Here is a 27,725-nt window from a genome sequence, read left to right on the forward strand (position 1 = left end):
GCAGTATTGTTACCAGTTTAGATGAGGAATACACACAGACAACAGGATATGCAGTATTGTTACCAGTTTAGATAAGGAATACACACAGACAACAGGATATGCAGTATTGTTACCTGTCGAGATGGGGAATGCACACAGACAACAGGATATGCAGTATTGTTACCTGTCGAGATGGGGAATACACACAGACAACAGGATATGCAGTATTGTTACCAGTTTAGATGAGGAATACACACAGACAACAGGATATGCAGTATTGTTACCTGTCGAGATGGGGAATGCAGAGGGCGCTGGTGCCGATGGTTGAGCTGCTTGTGTTGGAGGTTGACTGTTGAAGTTGGCAAAGTCGGCGAATCCTCCATCCCCACCACCTCCACCTAAAACAAAGACAATACATGAGTTAGGAATTACTAGTACACACCGGGAAATTAATTCAGTACCACTAAAATGTATTGCTATCAAAATATTGCTTATGGATGTAGAATATTAATATCGATAGTTGTAAAAATTCTGATCCTTTCCAAACATTATACTGTTAAGACCTTTGTTCATGATCTCAACAAAATTGCTCAAATTGCACATGCAAGGTGCTTCCCCCAACACGCGCTATTATCAAGTTTTGGATACACCTTATTTTGCACCGATTTCTTTAAGTCTATTTCGATGTTACACATTAAATTATTTTAAATGGTTTGTAAAAAACTCTCTGAAGCTACTAGGTGGCAGATTATAGGCATCAAGAATGTCGGAATGTCTTGTACAGAAATAGGACGACAACTGGGTCATAACCATACTGCCGTTAGTCGCCTTATTACGAAACATCGACTAACCAACGACATCCAGGATAAAAGGCACTCAGGACACCATATAAGACCTCTGCTAGAGAAGACAGAGATTGGTTAGGCGTCTTCCCTTTGCCTCCAGCAGGTTCCTGAAAGCCAGCTGGTTACAGGAACATTAAGAAATCGGCTAAAAACAGCTGGATAATGATCCAGAAGGCTCATCAAACGACTTCTGCTGACACCATGACACAGAGCATTATGTTCGGGATGGTGTCAAGAATGACTAAGATGGAATCTAGCGTCATGGCAGAAGATCCACTGATCTGATGAAAGTTGCTTTGTTCTTCATGTGACTGATGGCAGAACTCATGTGTGGAGACAATTAAACACTGCCTATGCTACCAGAAAAATACTGGAAACCACTCATTTTATTGGAGGCTATGTAACAGTATGGGTGCTTTTCTCATCATTGTAAATTGGATCTCATGCAATTTTTTTTTTTATTCACTTGTCATTCAGTACCAACCAATTACAATGTACATATATTTTTGCCAATTGTCCCCCTTAAAAATTAATTTTTAAAACAAGCAATTTACTTGTGACTTCCTTTTGTTAAAAACCACACACACACACTCACATGCACCCGCACCCACACATGCACACAAATAGTGCTTTATATAATATACACTTCTAAACAAATTTTATTCAACCATTATAAACTTGTAACAAGGCAAAAGCACTGTAACATAAAAATTCCACTTGCCATAGCAGGAGACAATATTTCAAAATATTAGGTAATCGTAATCAGTTCATGTAATTTTTACCAAGTTGGTAAATGATTGCTATGATATATTGAAAAGAAAGAAAAAAATGTTTTATTTAACGACGCACTCAACACATTTTATTTACGGTTATATGGCGTCAGACCACACAGATTTTGAGAGGAAACCCGCAGTCGCCACTTCATGGGCTACTCTTTCCGATTAGCAGCAAGGGATCTTTTATTTGCGCTTCCCACAGGCAGGATAGCACAAACCATGGCCTTTGTTGAACAAGTTATGGATCACTGGTCGGTGCAAGTGGTTTACACCTACCCATTGAGCCTTGTGGAGCACTCACTCAACGTTTGGAGTCGGTATCTGGATTAAAAATCCCATGCCTCGACTGGGATCCGAACCCAGTACCTACCAGCCTGTTGACCAATGGCCTAACCACGACGCCACCGAGGCCGGTATGATATATTGATGTCAGGATTCAAAATAGCAGCCTGCGAAAAGCCAAAATCAGTCCATTTTTAGACGTAGCAGGTGAAAAACAAAATCACCAGGTAACATTACCCAAAAATATCGCAGGTCATTTTTCAAGAGCTACGTGTAGATGTACCTGTATGTACGCAGGAATTTATCCAGGTGTTATACGGTACTGATCATTGATCCCTTCCCAAATGTAACTGCCACTGAAATGTCCCAATTTACAGAGTATAAATTGCTAATATGGTGATAAATTATTGATAGTTTGGTAAATATGTCTATGAATTAGAAGTAAATGAATTACATGTACATTTATATTCTTTAGTATTACACATCAAATTCATTGGCCAAAAAATATTTCCCAATTATGACTAAAATGACACTAATTTTCTCAATCCCATCATCAACGGGACCCTGGTTAAAAATCTTAGATAAATCCACGGTACGGTCATCTCATCATCCACAGGACCCTGGTGAAAAATCTTAAATAAATCCACGGTACGGTCATCTCATCATCCACAAGACCCTGGTGAAAAATCTTAGATAAATCCACAGTCATCTCATCATCCACGGGACCCACGTGAAAAATCTTAGATAAATCCACGGTACGGTCATCTCATCATCCACGGGACCCTAGTGAAAAATCTTAAATAAATCCACGGTACGGTCATCTCATCTTCTATTTATCTTAGATAAATCCACGGTATGATCATCTCATCTTCTATTTATCTTAGATAAATCCACGGTACGGTCATCTCATCTTCTAATTATCTTAGATAAATCCACAGTACAGTCATCTCATCTTACACGGGACCCTGGTGAAAAATCTTAGATAAATCCACGGTATGATCATCTCATCTTTTATTAATCTTAAATAAATCCACGGTACGGTCATCTCATCATCCACAAGACCCTGGTGAAAAATCTTAGATAAATCCACAGTCATCTCATCATCCACGGGACCCACGTGAAAAATCTTAGATAAATCCACGGTACGGTCATCTCATCATCCACGGGACCCTAGTGAAAAATCTTAAATAAATCCACGGTACGGTCATCTCATCTTCTATTTATCTTAGATAAATCCACGGTATGATCATCTCATCTTCTATTTATCTTAGATAAATCCACGGTACGGTCATCTCATCTTCTAATTATCTTAGATAAATCCACAGTACAGTCATCTCATCTTACACGGGACCCTGGTGAAAAATCTTAGATAAATCCACGGTATGATCATCTCATCTTTTATTTATCTTAGATAAATCCACGGTACGGTCATCTCATCTTTTATTTAGCTGAAGCTGAGCTCATGGTTGTTATATTTTAATTTTATAATTGCTCTAAAATAGCCGTTGTTGGGAAAACCATCTAGCAAACATCCCTAGACAGTAATGCACTCTTTTCATTGGTTAACTGGTCTCATCGTTTAGGACATTACGCCATTCAGTAAGCATTATAGTATGTGATGTGACTTAATTAATATATGTAACTCTGCATGCCTTCCTTCGTGTGGTGCAATATATATCAGCTGAGAGGAATGACGTCACGAAAATAAAATTCGAGTGTTAGATAAACCATCTACAAATTAAAGCTCTCATGCCAGAAACTAGAGAAAACTTGGGAGTTTTCTTTTTTAAGAATACTTAACCTGACCTCAAACAATAGCCGTTCCAGCGACAGAGTCTGCTTTCAGTGCCGCATCTATCGCTCTACCGGTTCCCGACATGGACTCCGAAGCCGGCCACGTGTCGGCTCCCAGGACGGTTTCAAGCTAGGCTCCTTTGACGGTTTCTGCCATTGTTTGAGGCCAGGTTACGTAGAAGAGAAGTATTATTATGTCACGTGTACCTGTAGCTGCGGTAGGTGTACTGGCGAATGGATCGCCTCCAATGTCGCCGAGCAGGTCAAAGCCAGTGGCCTGTGGCTTTGGCTGAGTGGTGGGCATCGCAACTGACGTGGCCGGGGGGGCGACAGAGGCCGAGGAAACCGGAGGCTGAGGTCGACTCATCTGAGGAGACTACAGAAGATGAAGAAGAGTTTAAAAAAAGGTAAAAGTTTTTTTGTTTTTTTTAATGACACCACTAGAGCACAGTGATCAATTAATCATTGGCTATTGGATGTCAAACATTTGGTAATTCTGACTCGTAGTCATTAGAGAAAACACACTGGATGTCAAACATTTGGTAATTCTGACTCGTAGTCATTAGAGAAAACACACTGGATGTCAAACATTTGGTAATTCTGACATTTTTTCATTGGAAGCATGGGATCTTTTATCTGCACTTTCACACATGCCATGATCTTTGACCAGTTGTGGTGCACTGGTGGGAATGAGCAAAAAATCAAATCAGTTGAATGAATCCACCGAGGTGATTTGATCCTGCGATGCAAGCAACTCAGGTTAGTGCTCAACTGACTGAGCTAAATCCCGACCTGTGATGAAGTTTTGTTGTGGTCACACCATACAAATCATCACGAAACTGCCATCTCCAACAAATTGTACCGTATTACTGTATTTTTCAGCCCCTTATTTACATTTCATTTATACTTATTTTCATGACTATATCCAATTAAGGTTCAAGCATGCTATCCTGGACACACACCTTAGGTATCTGAGCTGTCTGTCCAGAACAGTGGGTCAGTTGTTAGTGGTAAGTGAGAGAGAAGTCGGTGTAGTGGTTTTACGCCTACCCATTGAGTCATTACAACTCGCTCTGGGTAGAAGCTGGTAACGGGATGTGAACCCAGTACCTACCAGCCTTATGTCTGATGGCTTAACCACGACATCACCGAGGCTTGTTAGCACCTTATAAAATGACTCCTAGAACAGGGTTTAAGCTGTTGTTTGCCAAATCGCCAAATGTGATTTGAAGTTGAATTTAACGAATATATGTCATTACCAATTTGCCAAAACGCTAATTCAAAACCGTGTTAATTATTTTGTTTAGCTAAATGTTACTTGAATTTGGCTACCGGTTTGTTTATCAAATCCACCAAATTGCTATTAATTTGTGGCATCCAGTTTAAACCCTACTAGATGTATTCAATAATATTTTGATGGCTAAAACATGCATTATATCACCCCTAGCCAATCTCCAATGGCCATGTAGGGATATGTACATATAGTAGTAGACGTTAAAATGTGCAACTATCATCCACAAAATTGTTTTATGTTCATAAAAAAAAAAAAATAGCCCCTAATAAGTCAACCCCATGAGTTATTAAATATCCTGTCCTGGATGGAGGAGCCGTCTAACTCGACACCTGCGCCCATGACAGACATGTGCAACAACAGCTTGTTCTGAATGTGCATGTTGAAGCCTATGACTTGACCTGACCTGATTAAACAATATTGTGATGAAAAATAAATCAGTTTCATGCACAGATAACTTGACAATATATGAGCGGTTTATGATCGTACCCCATTCCCAACCGTCCAGTAAACTGTGTGTGTACACGTACGTGTAATAACAGAGTTATATACCTGATTGTTTTCAACAACTAGTTTTGGAGTATTCTCTCCTAAAAGTGTTCTCAATGGTTTGGTCGTAGGTTTGTTCACAGAAACTTCATTCATCCGCCGGGCTTCCTCCTTCATTGATTCCGTAGGGGCAACATACCAACGTTTGTTTTCATATTTTTGTACCATAAAGTCCCGCACTCTTTGTTCGTCTCTTGAATCTGGTTCTGGCCAAGCTTGACTGTCGTATAAACCGAGAAAGACTTTACGACACAACTGAAATGGCAACAAACAAAGAACATCAAATATTATTACTGGCACCGTGCTTATGAAATTTTTAGAGTCTAGGCTGAAGATTCTAACAGCGCCTGAGATTTTAATGTCATGACAAATTGTATGTGTGTGACATCATTAGAGATTGAGTTTAGACTCTAAACGTTTTATAAGCACAGGAACTAATACTTCAATAAAACGTTAATACAAAATCAGTAGTCAGAAGATAAAAAAAATACTAATTAATATTTTAGTATTTAATTATTGAATTTGATGAACTAAGTTTTTTTTATTTGTTATTATTTTTTTTAATTATTTTTATTATTTTAGTCATTTTTCATTATAATTTCACTATTTCATAAATGTTTTCCTAATTTAAAAAAAATAAAAAAATTAAGGTTTATTATTACATTTAAAAATTTAACATTCGAACCTTCTTTGGTGGAGCAGGTAGAGCTGGAACTACAGTTACTGAAGACATAATTAAGATACATATACTGATGTAGGCGTCGTCAACACAAATACTAGTAATCTGTGACAAAACAATCAAGTAAATCCTGCTTAATTAACATACACAAAAAACTATAACTAAGATATCGGTATTATCAGAGAAGACAGATGAGAAAAGTGGCAAACAAAGCAGATCCAAATGTTTATATACGAATGTATGACCTGTTACAGACATTCGCGAGACCGTCACTTACAAACTACATGTAGTACCTTCCACCACTTTGATAGAGAAAGCTGTGATTGATACAAGATAAATACGCATTTGTTTACAACTCAGACATGTGATTGCATCAAACAGACTTGCATAAATTTGGAAGAAAAAAATTATCCCAATAAAGATGCAATTAGTATTAAAATTGTAAATATGTATATATGACAATAAAAAATTTACCATATGCTATATGACTAGTAAATATACATATCCTGTTCACATTTTATTAAAACAAAAATACCATAATTAATTCATTAATACTATTTTCAGCAAGACAGGAGCAAGTCTAGTACATTATTAATAATCTTTAATGGGCTGGAGCAGAGAGCATGATGGTACAGACTAGGAATGTTTATCTCAAATTGTATCAGCCGTATCAGTTTACAAATACACTCAAATATGTTACTATTATAAGTACATGTTGGAACTAGTCTTCGAATAACCATCAGCTCTTTGGTGACATACATAGTTTTAAATACATGCAGGCTTCAGATCACTTTTTGTTTTTTAATGCTGCAGTAACATGATGCATAAATCATCATAATTTATATTCAAACTATTTACTTGCTTACTAACATGTATTTGCTTACGTACTTTCTATATTTTTTAAATAATTATTTATTTTTTAAATATTTATTTACAAAATAGTATTTACATTATATTTATTTATAGTTTGATATAGTTACAAAATATCAGAGCATAATTTATTTAAAATAACAATGTTTTGTATGTTTTTGCAAAGATTACAGCAAATTGAAAAAATATATATTTCAAACTTCTAACATCACCAAGACAAGATGACCTTCTAAAGAGCCAAAATGACCTCTTAGACTTATAGTGATGGTGTGAGGTCACTATCTGTATTTGTAAACAGGTCAATTAAAAGTTTGTTTTATTTAACGACGCCACTAGAGCACATTGATTTTTTTATCTTATCATCGGCTATTGGACGTCAAACATATGGTCATTCTGACACTGTTTTTAGAGGAAACCCGCTGTCGCCACATAGGCTACTCTTTTTACGACAGGCAGCAAGGGATCTTTTATTTGCGCTTCCAACAGGCAGAATAGCACAAACCATGGCCTTTGTGGAACCAGTTATGGATCACTGGTCGGTGCAAGTGGTTTACACCTACCCATTGAGCCTTGCGGAGCACTCACTCAGGGTTTGGAGTCGGGATCTGGATTAAAAATCCCATGCCTCGACTGGGATCCGAACCCAGTACCTACCAGCCTGTAGACTGATGGCCTGCCATGACGCCACTGAGGCTGGTACAGGTCAATTAACCCAATCTAATAGTTTTTATTTGATTTACCATATACTGCTGTGTATAAGCGGAGTTTCAAAAGCCTGAAGAGAAGAGTTGGCTTACGGAGACAACAGGTTGGTGCATGAAATTCTGACTGAAAGTTAAAGTCTGTTTTGTTTAACTACACCACTAGAGCACACGGATTTATTAATCAACAACTAATGGACGTCAAATATTTGGTAATTTTGACATATATTCTTAGAGAGGAAACTCAATACATTTTTCCATTGGCAAGGGATGTTTTATATGCACCATCCCACATATAGCATAGCACATGACATGGCCTTTGATATACCAGTCGTGGTGAACAGGACGGAATGAGAAATAGCTCAACGGGCCACCAACAGGGATCAATCTCAGACTGACCGCACATCAGGTGAGCACTTTACCACTGGGCTATGCCCTCCTCCTATGACATACATTTTTATCAGACTACAAAGTTTATATGACAATAATTTCTGCATACTGTAAATAAAACACCCCATCATGCAATATTAATTATGTACTCTTTTTTTTTTCATCTTGAATGCATTATAAGTTTGATGTATAATTTTTTTTTAACTTTTATAATTGTCATTTCAATGAAAAACATGTTCTTTCCTTCCTGTCTGCCATCTTTGTTTGACAAGACCTGTCTTTTATATAACATTTTTAATATACAAAACGATGTTTTCTCTTCAAAAGATTATTATATTTCTAATATATATTGTTTAGCTGACAGACTACATCAAATTCTGAAGTAATACCACAAATATATTACCGTATATCTTCGCCTATAAGTCAAATTTTTTTCACCCAAAAATTATTTTATAACTTGGGGGGTCGACTTTATAAGAGGGTAAAAAAAATTCACCCAAAAATATTACCGTTTTGGGGATTAATTTACAAGTTTTATTGTTGAAGTATGCCCTGTATTTATACTCAATTATGTTAATTTGACACATTTATTTTTTATAACCTTTTTTTTTTTTGGCATTAGAACGGTTTTGGTTATGCAAAAAGGCGTGCGATCTCACTCACATGCCAAGAGAACAGTCCACTTAGTTAAAATAACAGTCATCACTAATAGCAAAAATGTAAACAATACTAACTACCTGCTGCCTGAGTTTATTTTGAAATCTGGTCACTGGCATTAATGGTTGTTCAAACAACGTTTTGTCGGTGATTAACTTCATGAATATTACTGAGCTTTCTCTTAAAACAGCTTAGACTGATATCTGTAGTTCACTAGAGCAATACATAAAAACCAGTGTACTTTCCAGAGTTATCCTCCTTAAATGTATTAATATGGTGGCAAAACATGTGATTAAATCATACTTTCAGTTTTATTGTAGTGATCTGTTGTCAGTGTTTATAAATAAAGTTGTTTTCTGTGCACAAAACCATGCTGTACAGTGCCATACGGTAACAGCCAAACTGCTTTCACTATCTACTAAGGGAATATTTCGTTTTGATGCTATGTTACTTGTTTGCGATGTACAAAACGTGAAAACCGAAGTTTGTAAAATAATTTTCTTTTGTTCAAATATTGTACATTATTGTTCTCATGTGCTGAAAATAAGAAATACTTCAGTATTTATAAGTTGTTTTTCATGGGTCGACTTATAAACGGGTCAATAAAAAAATACGTTTTCAGGGCTTGAAATTAGGGACTCGACTTACAGCCGAGATCGACTTACAGCCGAGATCGACTTACAGGCGAAGATATACGGTACACACATTATTAAACTTTACCGACTGCAAAAACATAACTCAAATTTTATGTAACAAATATGCCTACAATTGTCACATGACCAGCAGTGTTCGAGATTAATGGTATCCTATACCATATAAAGTTGGGTTTTTTTTTTTAATTCTGCATATTGTTTTTCGTTAAACAATGAAAGTCGTCATTTACTGGTAAAGTTATGTAACAGTATTTTTGAGCTCGTACCCAGTCTAATGTTATGCCATGACAATATCTCCCCCCAACTCATACCCAGTCTAATGCAAAACTGGAGCAATAGCAGCATAGCAATAGACTGGGAACCATTAAGACGCTATTGTTTTTGTTGGATGTTTCCTCCTTTCAAATTTTATTTGAGATATTGATTCCACATCTGTGGGATACTAAATTCTGAGGTGGGATACCAGATTTTGAAATGTTAGTATCCAACTGGGATACTGCTCCAAATTTTTAATCTCGATCACTGCATGACCATACCATGTGACGGCTATTTCTATAAGATAATGAACACCAGTTATCAGGACCACTGAATCTTTTGTGTCATTTTGTGTCATGTTGTTCATTATCTGTGTGCAATTGAAAACAACATTAAAGTGACTGATCGTAGTGTTTAACACTGTGGCATATTGTTCACCATGTTTGATAATTGAAATCAGACATTTCCGTACAAGTGTTTCTGATCATACTGGTATTTCTAATACCACGCAATGCATTAAAATGCACATACCTCTGAGAAGTTATGGTTATGGAGACAGGCTCTATTCTATTTTTAAGGGTATTTTCCTGTGTCAACGTCACAGACTCATGTTTCACTCTGTTGTAACTTTATCCAAATGTGCTACAGGTTTGTAGATTAACCAAACTTGGTGTCCATTTTAACAAGTTAAAACTAGGGTCTGTGACTTTAAGATAACATTATACATGTAAGTGCATTTGAACCAGGAAACAGACTATTTGTATCAAGCAAAATTCCAATATTAACGGAAGATTTTTAAGAAGATAAAGGAAAAACAAGTAAGTCACTACATAAATTTCAATAACAAACCTCATTTCCATGTGATTTGAGAAAGTCCATTTCTTCAGGTGAGAAGCTAGCCATTGATATAGACTTAACTCGATGAGGGGGGTTTAACCCTCGTCTGAAAAACAACAACAAATAATAATAATAACGTCCATGCTTCTTTTACATGACAAGTAATCGAAATTATTCCACTATTTATTATTATTTATTTTAAGTTTTTAATTAATTCTTGAAGCAAGTCAGAGTGATAGTTCCCCGTAAGTGGTGTGATCTGTGGCACGTACATTTGTTTAAGACACACAAAGATGATCATGAGATGGGTAATATTAATGTGTAATTAGGGGATAATATCAATGTTTCATTGTTAACTATAACGACGTACCACAATAATTTCTTTATTATCCATATTGTCCATAGTAGTTTTTTTTTTTTATGAATAGGCTAACAAGGACTAGAATGAGACAACAAAACAAACACAATTTTCCGAAATGACGTCATTAGTTGGTCATGTGAAATCGTTATGACATGATGTGTCATACTGGTTATATTTCCCCGTGTATCTTGAACTACATGGATACTATATGTAGATAATAAACTATTATTTTATAACAGACAAAGATGGCTGAAAAGGTTACTTTTTTTTATTTGACCATTTTATCATTTAAATAAACTACACTATTATATTTGCTGTATTTGTTTCATGTGTTAAATATAATTTACACTATAAATTAAAAAGATAACTTTTATAATGAAGGTTTATAATAACGAAATATTCATCAGATCACCAACTCTTATTAATATGTCATATATCAACAATGACATCATAATCCACTTGTTAATCAGGTCATGTGATAGTCCATGAAAGATTATAAGGTTGGGATCGATCCCCATCGGTGAGCTCATTGGGCTATTTCTCGTTCCAGCCAGTGCACGACTGATATATATCAACGGCCATGGTATGTGCTATCCTGTCTATGGGAAGGAGCATACATGTATAAAAAATTAATTGCTGCATTAGGAAACTTGTAGCAGGTTTCCTCTGATAACTATCTGTTACAATTACCAAATGTTTGACATCCAATAGCCAATGATTTTATTAATCAATGTGCTCCAGTGGTATCGTTAAACAAAACTTTAACAAACTTTATTTAATGTGGAGGCCAGATTACAGCTTTAAATCTGACATAAAGCAGGAGTACAATAGAATTTTCACAGATGGAACACATTGCACACTGTAACTTGAATTGTAAATATGAGTACATATGCACACAGCTGAATCATATTACACCAGTAAACAAGCTTCACATACTATATTGATGTATTGGGCCAGAACAATTCGGATCTCTACCTACATTTTATATTGTACTACAGGCTTTCTGCCAGAAAATAATTTGAGGGTAGGTAATGAAAACAAAACAGACTGGCAATTCTCACTATAATAAGTGGATAAATGTGTTTGGACTTTGCATTTCATGAGCTTTCACAAAGTTTAAACAGTTCTCTCACTATTATCTGTTTGAAATTATAAAAATATATCCATTAATTTTCAAGTGACCCTGTTCTAGATGTTACTTGTGCTACATGCTAATGTTAAAGTTTGTTTTGTTTAACGACCCCACTAGAGCACATTGATTTATCAATCCTCGGCTAATGGATGTCTAACATTTGGTCATTTTGATATATAGTCTTAGAGACGACTATGTTACATACATCATTATGCATGGAAAAATGTATACATGGTGGGTTTACCCATAATTGGGACGGGATTTAGCTCAGTCGGTTAAGTCCTCACTTGCAGTGCTTGCGCTGCAGTTTCGAACCACCTTAATGGATCCATTCAGCTGATTGGGTTTTTCTTGTTCCAATCCGTGCACCACAACTGATCAAAAGTGTGTGCTTTGTTGTCTGTGGGAAAGTGCATATAAAATATCCTTTGCTGCATTAGGAAAAATGTAGCAGGTTTCCTCTAATGATTTTGTCATAATTACCCAAATGTTTGACATCCAGTGGCCGATGATTAATTAATCAATGTGCTCTAGTGGTGTTGTTTAACAAAACAAACTATTTTACTCATAGTATGACCACCATATACATGTACATGTAGCCTGTTAAGAAGAAATATGGCCTTCTGGAAGTAAAGAGCACAGAGTGAGTGGATGGTTTGGGATAGCGTGTGGGGAACTAGGATCTCTTAGATGTATTTTTGAGGACAGAGTTTTATTTCTCAAATTTGACTTCACGCCCATGACTATGATCATGGGAATTTCAAAGTCGTTTTACCTAAAAAAAGTGGGAAATTCCTATTTCATTACAAAAACATCTCATTAATCTAAGTTAGAATTTAAAAGAGTAATACTATAAATGTACATTTTGTACTTGTATTTATTAAAATTAATATATATTTATTTTGCATTATGAAACACTATAGGGGAGGGAAGGAGTGTTTGTGAAGTGGTAGGTATTATTTTCAAAATATATCTTTATATAATAATAAAACATGGGAATTGCTTACATTCAGACCGAGGATTTTTAACTCCAAAATTGGGAATAAAAAATGACATAACCTTTGGGGAATGGTGCCAATGAATGGAGTCTAGAATCATAGGTGATAAAACCCTGGAGGATTATGGCATTAAAATCTAAAACAATCATGAGCTAAATAGCAGTTGAGATAATTGTACATACCTGTACATATACATGTCTCTTGAAAAATTACCTGTCATTTTGGGGGTAATGATACAACCTATCACATCTCACATGAGACCTCTATGACACTCCCTGTTGATCATACAACCTATCACATCTCACATGAGACTTCTACAACACCCCCTGTTGATCATACAACCTATCACATCTTACATGAGACTCTACAACACTCCATGTTGATCATACACCCTATCACATCTCATATGAGACCTGTACAACACTCCCTGTTGATCGTATATACACTTTCACATCTCATATGAGACTACAACACTCCCTGTTGTTCATACACCCTATCACATCTTACATGAGACTCTACAACACTCCCTGTTGATCATACAACCTATCACATCTCATATGAGACTTCTACAACACTCCCTGTTGATCATACACCCTATCACATCTCATATGAGACCTGTACAACACTCCCTGTTGATCATACAACCTATAACATCTTACATGACTCTACAACACTCCTTGTTGATCATACACCCTATCACATCTCACATGAAACCTCTACAACACTCCCTGTTGATCATACAACCTATCACATCTCACATGAGACCTTAAAGCACTCCCTGTTGATCATACAACCTATCACATCTCACATGAGACCTCTACAACACTCCCTATTGATCATACAACCTATCACATCTCACATGAGACTCTACAACACCCCCTGTTGATCATACAAACTAGCACATGTATATATCTCACATAAGACCACTACCACAGCCCGAGTTCACCCTGTTCATTCACAAATTAGAAAACTGCAAATTTTTATACAAAGTGGCTATAATATTTAATCTTTGGCCCGTGATAAAAAGTGCACGTCTGGTACACGGTCAGTCTGTGATCAATTCCCGTTGATGGGTCTAGCTAGTGCATCATGACAGGTATATCAAGGGCCGTAGTATGTGCTTTCCTGTTTATGGGATGGTGCATATATATAAAAATTTGTTTTGTTTAATGACAACACTAGAGCAGATTATTTATTAATCATTGGCTAATGGGTGTCAAACATTTTGTAATTTTGATATTTAGTCTATAGAGTATATCTTAGTATATCTATGGATATTTTATATGTGCCATCCCAGAGACAGGATAGCACATACCAGTTGTGGTGCACTGGCTGGAAAGAGAAATAGTCCAATGGCCCACCGACGGGGATTGATCACAGACCGACCATTCATCATCAAGCGAGTGCACCGGGCTACATCCCACCCCAAGCGAGAGCACTGGGCTACATCCCACCCCCGTATGGTGCATGTTGTCACACTCAGGTTCATTTGTACTGCCCATCCCATACCAAAGGGCTCAGAGGTACAATGTAGCACATGTGACCTATATATGTGAGAGATTAAAGGATTGATCCAACTCAGTTGAGAACATTGTGTTGTTTTATTTTAGTCTGTGTACTTACAAGTTCATGTAAACAAGTCACACATACAAAACATCACATTCATGTACAGTATTTGCATCAATAGGAAACCAATGAACTGGAAAATTACTACACAGGCCTGCGAGAAGCGGTCCTTTTTACGGGATGTAGCCCAGTGGTAAAGCGCTTGCTCGATGCACGGTCGGTCTGGGATGGATCCCCGTCGGTGGGACCATTGGACTATTTCTTGTTCCAGCCAGTGCACCACGACAGGCATAACAAAGGTTGTGGTATGTATTACCATGTCTATGGGATGGTGCATATAAAGGATCCCTTGCTGTTAAAGGCATACTGTCACGGATTTAAGGACCTTATTTCTCTAAAAATGGATAATAAATAAAAATTACATTAAGTGTTGGAAACTAAATTCAGCTATCGCATCACCTTAACTGAACCATGATTGAGTGAAATCCATGTCAACTCTTTCGGCAATTTTAGTTTTTGAATTATAGACCACTGCCATAATTCAATTATTTTTACAAAATATCATTAATAAATGGAGTATAGTGGTTATGAAGATGGTTGAATAAAGTACATTTAGGGACAAATCAAATAATTTTTGTTCAGGTAATACTTTGTTAGACCATTAAATAGGTCAGTGGTCTGTGACAATATGTCTTTAATCAAAAAGAGTAGCCCATGAAGTGGCGACAGCGGGTTTCCTCTCTCGATGTCTGAGTGGTCCATAACCATATGTCTGACGCCATATAACCATAAATAAAATGTGTTGAGTGCGTCGTTAAATAAAACATCTCCTTCCGTTCCTTCCTTCCTTTTTACCCAGCAGGTGAAATAGAAATTCACACAATAAAATTGCCAAAAAATCGCAGGTCATTTTTAATGAGACAGATGTATGTACGATTATCTCATCTGCTATCAATTTAGCTCACGATTCTGTTATATTTCATTGTTGTAATGCTTTTGACTGATAGTCGTAGAGAAGAAATCTGCTGTAGTTTTCCATTAGTAGCAAGAGGTCTTTTATATGCACCATTCCACAGACAGGATAGCCTTTGATATACCAGTTCTGGAGCACTGGCTGAAACGAGAAACAGCCTAATGGGGCTACCAATTGGGATCGATCCCAGGCCGACATCGCATGAAGCTAGAGCTTTACCACTGGGCTATGTTCCGACCCCATACTCTATTGACTTCAGTCTTATGAACCAGGTCATCCATCATGTTTACATACTATGTGATAAAACCTGTCCTATTGTTGTGTGTTAACTATTTGACAAAACCAGACAACATTCCATACATGTTTGTATCTTCATCAAACCAAACGGATAACAGAACATGTGACCTATCAATGATTATTCTAAATATATATTCTGTATGCAGCTGGTGCTGTATGAATGTACATGTACATGCAAAGTTATGCTAGACCATTCAGCATTATTCAACTATTAGATTCATACGAAATATACCTGTACATTTACATGTACACTATGTAACTAACTGTAAGTTACAATGTAATACAAACTTGTGCTAATTATATATACACACACACACACATACACACACACACAGACACAGACACAGACACATACCCATACCCATACCATTATATATATATATATATATATATACACACACACACAGTCAAACATCGATAACTCGATCTTGAAGGGGACGAAGAAATAGTTTGAGTTTCAAGCAGTTCGAGTTTTCGAAATTAATATTGTAAGAAGTGTGCGCTTCGCTGCCTACCTCTGAACTCTGAAAACTATGCATCCCCAATTGAAAGGCAAATTAATATACTAGTCACCTCACCCCACGCCACCCCATCTCACCCTCACCCCATCCCAGCTGTTGGCATCTTCGACGCCTGTCACGTGTGGTACATTCATTTTGCGTATATTGTAAAAGTAAGTAAATAAAACAAAAATATATGCTTGGGGATATTAGGCTACATGTATTTATTGATAGAAAAAACCCACGAAAAAAACGAAAAAAGAAGGCATTTACATACATATATAAATAACAGAAAGTAACGTTGACGTATTTTACAGGTGTCAAAACATGGTGGTATGTAACTAACAAATAAAACACTGAATGCCGAATAACACTATAAGTACATTTGCTTTACACAAAATTATTTACGCTTCGCACCTCTACTTTCTTTCTCCAATCTGGCCACCCAACACCATTTCTGGGCCCTACGCTAGATTGCTTGGATGACAAGAAAGCAAAACTTTTTTAAACCGATCTGGCAAACCCCACGTTATCGGGTCCTTTCCCAGATTGCTCGATCTATGATGTATCAATTTTTAACATAACTAAATGACTGGTATTTGATTGACATTAACTGATACATAAATAGAAAAGCTAAAGTTTGACATGATTCATGCCTATGAGAGTAAAAACAAACAGCGCTAACAATTACTGCAAATGCTCTTTGAAGTTAACCAGACTGTGTCTGTAATTATGTATTACATAGCGAGGCTCTCCACCACGGATGTACACTGACTACCAAACACAGAATCATTTCGTTCCGCTTAGTCGGCGACCTATTATTCTGTAATTATCACCTTAATCCTCGACCACCTGAGACAGGCGCGCTTCGCTTGATTGACATGATTGACAATACATTCGTCTTTTAAATACTCTCGGCAATGACAGTTTGATCAATCCACACACGTTGAGTTTTGGAGGTGCATACTCTATTAAATCTTTATGGCGGGACCAAAGAATCAGGTCGAGAGATCAAGGTTATCGAGTTTTTGGAGTTTGAGTTCTCGAAGGTCGTTATTACTAGTTTGTATAGCAACTCGACCGGGACCGTCGCTTCAGATCGAGAGATCGAAGTTTTTGAGAGATCGAAGGTGGAGTGATCGAAGTTTGACTGTGTGTGTGTGTATATATATATATATATATATATATATATATATATATATATATATATATATATATATATATATATATATATATATATATATATATATATATGTACATGAATACAAAGTTAAAGTAAAAGGCTGTGGCATGTGCTTTCCTGTCTGTGGGAAAGTGCATATAAAAGATCCTTGCTGCATTAGGAAAAATGTTGCGGGTTTCACAATTGTCCGAATTACCAAAGTTTGACTTCCAATAGCAGACTGTTAATTAATCAATGTGCTCTAGTGGTGTTGTTAAACAAAACAAACTTTTAACTTTTAGAGACGAACAGGCTATTTTTTTTCATTAGTAGTATGGGATGTTTTATATGCATTTTCCCACAGATGCAGATACGTATACCACTGCCTTTAAAGGCGCTCAATCACGGATTATAAATGGAAATTACATTCATTTGGAATACCAAACATAGTTATTGTATGATCCAAAACATTTTAATTGAACTACGATTGAATGAATTCCATGACATGCTTCATTTTTAAAATTTGGAAGTCTTCTTGTGAAAAGTCATAAAAAATATGGCAAAACAAACTTGTAGTGATGAGGCTATATACATTGTATATATGACAACCGTATAATGTATTTTTTAATTTTATATAAACGACCACCATGTATAGAGACTTGGTAAATGAGGGCCGTCTATATACATGGCAAATAAAAAAAATATATTATTTCATGACGAAAATAACTGAATACACTGAAATAAAATAATAAACTGTCGGAACATGAACTCACCATTTATTATTACTATTAATATTAGCAGGCGTGTGTGCGTGGAATTTAGCAGGGATAGAGTCTTGACGGTTACAACGCTATAGTGCTTGGCTAAAAAACGGATAACATGTTTTCCAGTGTCACCAATGTGGCATACAACCAGTCAGTAATTTTTCGTTAAACGTTTGCAAATTATTTTGACTAATTCGCAAAGTGACCATACGGTTTAATGTATAGCGTAAAAAAAAAAAAAAAAGTATAGGGGTCTACTGTCACATGTTTTGTCATCCAAAGGTTGGCTTAATTATTACTTAACCCAGTTGAATCCAATTCTACGTGTAGGGACAAGTGCATTATGCTGTTTGTGCATGTGTGCACGCACGTTAATCTTGCATTTTTATAGCCATAACCCCCTAGATAAAACACTGCCCTTCCACCCCAAAAAGGTAGTAGTAGGCTAATAATAATAATAATAACTGTGTATTATTATTATTATTATTATATGTATTATAATATTGGTTAAATCACGTCGCGATGGGGTGGGTGGGGGCAGTTGCTACAGAAACATTACATAAATTTAGAGCCCAGGAGTGGTCTCGGTGTTACTGGTATAAAAAAATATGTATTTTGAGTTTTATTGCCCCTCATTTGAAATATGACTAAATACAGCAAAATAACCTTTTAGTCATACAGTGTATTTATATGCGGTAAAAAAAATTCTTTTAATTTTTACGTAAGGAGCCTCAAAATTGCAATCGGTGTAAAATTATTAAGTTCAAGCCCTGTTGATAGTATGTGTACTGTCTGAAGTTAGTTTGTCTTTCAGAGAATCTACCTCAGCAGCTGATAATTTGTAATTTTTATTTATTTATTTATTTATTTATTTATTATTGTTAATTATTAATTTTTATTTTTTATTTATTTATTATTAATTTTTTGTTAGTGCTGTAGGGGCAATATTATGCTATTCATGTGTCTATGGAAAACGTTCACAAAAGGGTCCGCTAGATTCATATACTCCCCCTCCCCTCTCCTGTTCAAAAAACATACAGTACTTAGTATGTATTCCTCCTGTTCCAGATGTTTCGGTAATATGGATCAGTCGAGTACTTATTTACCGCCTATATACATTTTTGCCGTGAATATAGCCAGTCTTCGTTCGTGGTGGCTATATACACAGCCATCGTATATATAGTCACATCGTATATAAACACCATCTAGTTCAGAGTATTCTTTAAAAATGTAACAATTCCTATTCCAAGTCAGCTGTTATGGCATATTTTGCATATTTAATGAATTTAATAAGGTGGAAAATGAAGGTGTTTGTGATCTAGATGTTTAGAGTTTTTGCGTAGGACTAACGATAAATTTACCTATAGATGCAAAGGCCTAACTAGTCGGGATTGTCGACATTTAACATGCTTCTGTTAATAAAATAAATTAATGTATTTAAGCTTATTGTCATTCACTACATCATGTTTTTATTAATTTTTATTAACTTATTTTCATTGGGTTTTTTTTTCTATTTACCCTACATCGCAGAGGACGGTCAAGCGTTCTCGTTACACAAGCTTGGTAAATCGTTTTGACACTGTGGTTATTCGGGGGTTGCCCATCACGTCACGTCTTTGCTCCAAATATCCGTTATTTTTTCCTAAATTATGGACCGTTGACATAATTCAATTATTTTTACAAAATATCAGTAATAAGTGGGTTATGTTAGTTATGTAGATGGTTAAATAAAGTACTTTTAGCGACAAATCAAATGTATATATTTTCAGATACATTGTAATACTTTGTTAGGTCATTAATTAGGTCAACCATCCGTGACAGAGCGCCTGAGGGTACGAAGAGAAAAATTATGTACCCTAAAATCTCAGAAATTAAGGATACATTGTTATAATATATGTTTTAGAAAAATATTTTAGATTTTTTTTTTAGAAAAATTATAGTAATGTGTGAAAGAACATGAAATCCAGCATCAACTTTCAAAAGATTTCTAGTCCATAACCACCCAATAACAGTACATATGGTCTGTATTATTTTTATTACGTACCCTCAAATTATTTTCTGGCAGAAAGCCTCAGCCTGCAATTGTATACTGACCATGATGTACACTGATATATACATGTATGTGTATTGCACACACCTATATTAATATACATATACATAAACACTCAGTTTATTATAAACATTAAAAACGTTAACATTTAATCTTATTTACAGCTTATAAAGCCATCCTCATACAACATGCTGTTGGTTGTCAATGTCAGTTGCTGTGGACTGATCAGTAAATATTAACATTAAAGAGCTGTTTCACTGCTCATATGATATTCAGTGTGTCTGCTGCATTTTCCCTCATACTTCATTTAAAATTAAATAAACTTCTAAATTGTAAGAGCAAAGTTAAAGTTTGTTTTGTATAACAACAAACTAGCCTTGGTGGTGTCGTGGTTAAGCCATCGGACATAAGGCAGGTAAGTACTGGGTTCGCAGCCCGGTACCGGCTTCCACCCAGAGCAAGTTTCTCACTAACCACTAACGCTATGTTCTTCACAGACAGCCCAGATACCTGAGGTGTGTGCCGAGGATAGCGTGTTTGAACCATAATCGGATATAAGCACTAAAATAAGTAGAAATGAAATGTTTAACAACACCACTAGAGCACACTGATTTATTAATAATCAGCTATTGGACGTCAAACATTTGGTAATTTTGGATAGCACATACCACAACCTTTAATATACTAGTCATGGTGCATTGGCTGGAACGAGAAATAGCCAATGGGTCCACCAACGTCTTACGAGGATCAATCCTAGACCAAACATGCATCAGGCGAGTGCTTTACCATGGGGTTATGTCCCATCCCTTGTAAGAACAAACCTGATTGGATTTCTACCCAAATTTGAGATAGTAAAACTTTCATTTCATTTGTCATGTCAAGGGTTTCTACCAGAGGGTACAAAGGGCAAAATTAAGTATACCCTAAAATCTTAAAAATTAATGAATATATTTTGATAATTTTGAGATAGTCAATCTCATAGACGATAATAAGAAATCCGACAGCACCCACATTCAGCTATGCTTCGTGACACTCCGTCGCCATAATTACAAAGCTCGGCGACCTATTTCAAGACGTAGATCACATGATCGCCCACTGGGCTATTTAGCCTAGTAGACGGAATGGCTGAGTGGGCGATCATGTGACAAAACGTCACGATATAGGTCGGCGAACTTAGAATTCTGCTGTCCGGAGTTTGCCGAAGCGTAGCTGAATGTGGGTGTTGTTGGATTTCTTTCTGTAGTATGTGTATTAGTGATTAATATGTGGATTTTTTTTATCAGTTAACTCGAAAATGATCGATGTAAAGGTATTTGACGTCAAACATAGGATTGGTGTGGTATTAGAGCAGGAATCTTTGCCAACTTTTTGGTTGTCAGGAATTGCCAAAACAATACATAGGTTGGTCTCTAACTGTAATGAAAGCATATTTATGTCCAAATGTCCGTCTAGCTCTCTTACAGTCAGAGAACTCGGGCTACACAAAACCATAGTTCAAGTGTTCTAGGATTAGGCAGAGGTTCTAGAATATGGTGGCCCGATGCCCGATGCCAGTGGTTTTTGGATTCGGGCCAGTAAAAGTTACTTTGTGCAATCCTGATGACAAGTGGTAAAAAAAAATCAAAAAAATCAACAACACTAGAATCGTAGGAAAACAAAAGAAACATCTACAGGTGACTTCTTTCACAATTTGATTTCACTAACAAATAGTTGGCCACCAGTAATCTTGGACCCATCCATGACATCAATATACCTACCGATATAACTTTATTCAAGTTATAAAGTGTAAATATTGAAAAAAACTAGTTTATTGTTTGCCGCCATTTTCTTTTTTACACTGGAACCCAAATATTTGTTACTTAAATACTAATAGCAGTACAGTGCAAGCATAATATGCAAAACGGTATCCAGTCTTTTATTAGTTTTAAAGGTTACATGTCACCATTTATGTTTGCAAAACTTTAAATGTGTAAATTATTAGTTGATAAAATATCACATAAATTACAAAAATGAATAAAAAATAAAAATAAGTAAGAACATAATATCATGAAATAGATAAATTTAACAAGGTACCTATAATGAAAAATTACTAATTTTGTGTGTGCGATGCGTGTGTTGTAAGCTAATAAGGGTTCCTGTATCTTTTCGGGTTTTGGGGGGGTTGTTTTAGGGAGTTCCCATTCATATATTAAAGGGACATTCCTGAGTTTGTTGCATTGTAAGATGTTTCCGACTAATAAAGTATTGCTACGATTAAACTTACATATTAAATATATTTTCTTGTTTAGAATATCAGTGTCTGTATATTCAATGTGTTTCTAGTCATCTCAATATTTGTAAGAGGCCCAAAATGGATTTTGTCTTCAAATAAATTCGTACGTAGGGAAATTATTTTTTTTAGGAAATAAAATAAAATTTAACCTAGTACAATTATTAGAATGATCAGAAACACGTTTAATATACAGCCACTAATATTTTATGCAGAAACATATATTTGATATGTAATTACAATCGTTAAAAAGTCTCTGTTAGTCGATAGCATCTTAAAGACGGCAGCAACCTCAGGAATGTCCCTTTAAGTAAATAAATATATACACATTCATACTGTTAATTGTTGTAATATGTAACATGGATTATTTTGTATAACTTAGGTGCTTTTAGTCGAAAAAAAAGTTATTTTAAAATTTTAATAAGTAACTTTATTTTAAACTGATGAAAATTGTTTGCATGTTTTTTTTAAACAAACCATTAAGTATGCCTACTAGTAATGAGCCTATATCTGTTGTTTAAATTGACAAATTGATTAAACATGATCTTATAGTATGCACAATGTACATTTAATAGTTAATTATTTTAATTTACTGGGGTTTTTTTGTGTGTTATCAACAGTTAAAACTAGGCAAGTGAATTTTTCACCATGACCAGTGAATTTTCAAATCCAGTGGTCCCATGGCAAGTGAATTAAAAAAAATTCTAGAACCCCTGGATTAGGTAGGCCTAACTCATTGGTTATGAGAACTATATTCACATAACTGAACAATCGATTATCTAAGTAGAAGGTGAACTGACTTCCGGTTACCTAAGATTTTAAAATATCTTACCATAATTTTATTTGAAATCCATATTTCGTAAAATGTATTTAATTCTATCAAATGCCAAGTGCTATCCCACATGTATCTTAGCAGGTAAGAAATGTTTTATTTAACGACGCACTCAACACATTTTATTTATGGTTATATGGCGTCAGACATATGGTTAAGGACCACACAGATTTTGAGAGGAAATCCGCTGTCGCCACTACATGGGATACTCTTTCCAATTAGCAGCAAGGGATCTTTTATTTGCATTTCCCACAGGCAGGATAGCACAAACCATGGCCTTTGTTGAACCAGTTATGGATCACTGGTCGGTGCAAGTGGTTTACACCTACCCATTGAGCCTTGCGGAGCACTCACTCAGGGTTTGGAGTCGGTATCTGGATTAAAAATCCCATGCCTCGACTGGGATCCAAACCCAGTACCTACCAGCCTATAGACCGATGGCCTAACCATGACGCCACCGAGGCCAGTCTCTTAGCAGGTAAATAAAATATAAGCTATATGTACATCGAAGATCGATGTATTGTTTAGATTAGTGTGAATATTATCAGCAATGGAAACTAATTTGGTGACCGGTGCAGTGTATTAATTATGGCCTCAACCGGGGCCTCGGAACTAGGGGGGGGATGGGATGGGCCACGCCCTCCCCCCACTTTTCCCTATTACTGTGCTCAGAAGGCTTGAAATGCTGTATTTTAACACCTGGAATTAACTTCTTTTTATCTCAGGGGAGCATGCCCCCAAACCCCGTAACAGATTCAGACCTTCAAATACATGTATTTTTATCCCCCAGAACATCGCACTGACAGTGCCCACCCCTACTTTCAAATACACTCCGCAGGCCCTGCGTAGGCTTACCATTTACAACAATACCCGAAAACTGATCTAGGCCTACATGGCAAAATTTTATTGTCATCTGGTGCAACCGTGTTTTACGTTACAATACATGGATTAATGAATATTTGATACAAGTATAATAAAAATATTAAATGAACAAAAGAAAACACAAGAACAAATGACCAAACTACAAATCAGTTAATAAATCCTTGACCTTTATATTTAGTCCAATCAATGACAGACATTCTGCTATAAAATTAGGTATCACAGACCAATCAATACACCGCTTGCAAAACATTAAAAGCAGAAGTTAGACACAAAAGTATCACTGGAAAGTATTTTTAATTTTCCGTGGTACAAACTCACAATAATTTTGAGTAAATAATATATTGGTGTGTGATGTGGCGAGCTGTTTTTCGCCCATGCGGAAATCATTTGACGCGAGCACACACGAGTGGGAGCAGTTGCTCGCGTCAAACCATAAGGACTGCGTTAAACCATAAGGACTGCGTCAAACCATAAGGACTGCATCCCAGCAACAAGTGTGCCAAGCGAGTGTGAGTTCAGCTGCACTGCTGGAGATGTGTTTTCAGCAGAGAAAAAATGTGGACATGTATGTTAGTGTTCCTTAAAACGAATGTCATTCTAGACTAGACAATAGACATTTTAAAATCAGAACTTTCTTACTTAAAAAAAATAAAAATATACTGCTCTTCTTTTCAGCAAAACATTTTCACATTTGTATTTATGGACGCGAATACATATATATATATATATGTATCATATTCACCACCATGTGTATTTGTTACACCACAAGAAATTACAGTAAGATATGTTGTATTTATTGTGTACCTGTGTTTAATAACCAGCCCACTACGTTAACTTTTCTGTCCAGGTGCCAGATGGTGCCTACTTCTATATTTTATGTATTAAATAGAAAAATTGTCCATTCAGTATTACATCAGAAAGTAAATTCTAAGTCTCTACCATAACACCTTGATTGTAATAATCTGATTTTAAAAACTTTAGCAAAATGCAATGCTGGAGAGTGGCAGTCCTCATAATATATATATATATATATATATATATACATGTATATATATTATATATAAATAAAAATGATAAAAGAAAACAAGTGTACATGTATATATATATATATTACTGTAAAATCCTTTATTTTCGAGGGGTATAATTTTCGCACTAAAAGAAATTAGCCATGTTCGCGGAATTAATATTTCGCGCATCCCTGATTAAAAAAAAAAAAAAAAACATTAACAAAATTAGTATGAGTGTCTATACAGTGAACAATTAAGACGATCCAAAAACAATCGTTTGATCATGTAGGCTTTCTACCAGATCAAACGATTAGGGTTTCACAGGTAAAGGGCCTCTTTAAGATTAAATAAATGGCTGTTTGTGTTTAGTCGTTATATATAGAAGCGTAGATCGTTTGTAAATCACTACCATCCAAAATGTCTTTACTCTCGTGGTTAAAAAATTCACCCCAACCTAAAACGCCCGGCTTGCCAAATCCACGTGAAAGCAAGACTGAAAACGAGGCAGAAACGATAGTCGCAGCAAACACGTCAGTCGACAAGCTGACGTCAGAAGAAAATCCAAAAAAGAGAAAGCGTGGTGAATATCAAAATTATGATGAAAACGTACAGGCAAAAATAGCTGTCTATGTTATTGAAAAAGGAGTCATGTGAAGGCCACAAGAAAGTTTTCAACTGAACTGAACAAAAAACTCTCCCGAGTCGACTGTAAGAAGCATGAAAAAGGCTTTCTTAAAAGAGCAGACGCGCACAGGTGCTATACGCCACGTCAAATGGTTAAAGCACAGTGAAGGCAACGACCAAAGTTAGGAGATAAAGAAGAAGTAGTAAAACTCTGGATTAAAAAGACATGATTGGCAGCAGGAGTAATAAATGTTAGAATGGTTTCGGCGGCAGCAGATGGAATTCTATGGAAAAGACACAAATCCATGTTAAAAGAATTCGGAGGTGACGTAGAGTTAACTGTTCCTTGGGCTAGATCGTTTCTGCGTCGGATGGGGTTTGTTAAACATAAAGGGACAAAAGACGTGAAAAAACTCCCTTGTAATTTCGAGGAGATTAAGAAGGTGTTTCTTAAACGTGTGTCTGATGCCGTGAGTAAAGATTCTATTCCTGACAAGTTGATAATCAACTGGGACCAGACTGGAGTTTCACTCATTCCCAGGGGCGATTGGACAATGGAACAACGAGGTGCAAAACAGGTGACGATATCGGGCATCGACGACAAACATCAAATTACGGCTTTGCTAGCAATCACTAAGAGTGGAGAGATGTTACCACCACAGGTAATCTATGCGGGGAAAACAGACCGGTGCCATCCAAATATAAACTTTCCTGACGATTGGGACGTTACTCACACAGAAACACATTGGAGTAACGAATCGAGCATGCTCCAGTTTATTGAGAACGTCATTGACCTGTATGTGACCTCGACCCGAAAAGAACTTGGCCTGCCACGTGATCAAAAAGCCTCGTGTCTTTTTGACGTTTACAAAGCTCACAGAACGGAGAAAATACGCGAACTGTTAACAAAAAACACATTTCGATTGTGTACATTCCTGCTTGTTGTACGGATCAGCTTCAGCCACTGGATTTAACCGTCAACAGAATTTTCAAAGATGAATTGAAACGGTGCTTTCATGTGTGGTACGCAAGTGAAGTTGGAAAAAAATTGGATGAAAACGAGGAAGAGTCTGAAAATTAGTTCAGTGTTAAAAGTGTGAATGTTGACATAAAAACCAGCATTGTTAAACCAATTCATGCACAGTGGCTAATTGAAGTGTGTGAGATTGTGTCAAAGAAAAAGAATCTGATCATGAATGGTTTTCACAAAGCCGGCAACCCCATCGGTGCTCGAGAAAGTGTTTAACCCATCAGGTAGTTCGATCGAACCATTCGGTCAACATCGGATATTTCCGTAACATCTGTTAGAAAGTTGAATTAGATACATATTATTTTGGTAAATGCAAACTTAAAAATTTCATCAAGGTATCGCAAAATATCAGAGTGAAAGAATTTATTACAAATTACTCCGATTGTGTGATGCAGAAGCCCTTGTCAGTATTAATTAAAGTGTCGTTTCATTTAAAACTGGTCTTGAAGATGTGTTCAGAGTAACGCTTCACACTGAGGCCATTTTTTGCACAAATTGTTTGATTGGTATCACGGTTCATCGAACAGGTACTGTAACACTAGCTGTACTTGAAAGAGCGTTACAGATAGCCGCATAACACACAGCATGACAGGTATGGTAAAGAAAGGATTGCATGGCCATTGTTGCAATTTCCCGATTCATCTATAGCTCGTTCCGCCTAAATAATTAATCTGAAGGCTGTAATAACCAACTGCACAAGCTGAGCAATTGTTGGTCCTT

General features: G+C 36.2%; 1 protein-coding gene across 3 annotated transcripts in view; it reads right to left on the minus strand.

Annotated features, from left to right (window-relative positions):
• The window catches only part of LOC121374234 (arf-GAP domain and FG repeat-containing protein 1-like), a 55,904-nt gene that overhangs the window by 23,129 nt on the left and 5,050 nt on the right, over nucleotides 1–27,725 (minus strand). For all 3 annotated transcript variants that reach the window (XM_041501260.1, XM_041501252.1, XM_041501244.1), the window contains exons 2-5: nucleotides 10,571–10,664; nucleotides 5,520–5,771; nucleotides 3,884–4,052; nucleotides 264–377 (exon numbers count right to left, since the gene is read on the minus strand). In XM_041501260.1, coding sequence (XP_041357194.1) covers nucleotides 264–377; nucleotides 3,884–4,052; nucleotides 5,520–5,771; nucleotides 10,571–10,664 — 629 coding nt within the window. The remainder of the gene's footprint in view (nucleotides 1–263; nucleotides 378–3,883; nucleotides 4,053–5,519; nucleotides 5,772–10,570; nucleotides 10,665–27,725) is intronic.

The sequence above is a fragment of the Gigantopelta aegis genome, chromosome 1, assembly GCF_016097555.1.
Source record: "Gigantopelta aegis isolate Gae_Host chromosome 1, Gae_host_genome, whole genome shotgun sequence".
In the NCBI taxonomy this organism is placed as follows: Eukaryota; Metazoa; Mollusca; class Gastropoda; order Neomphalida; family Peltospiridae; genus Gigantopelta; species Gigantopelta aegis.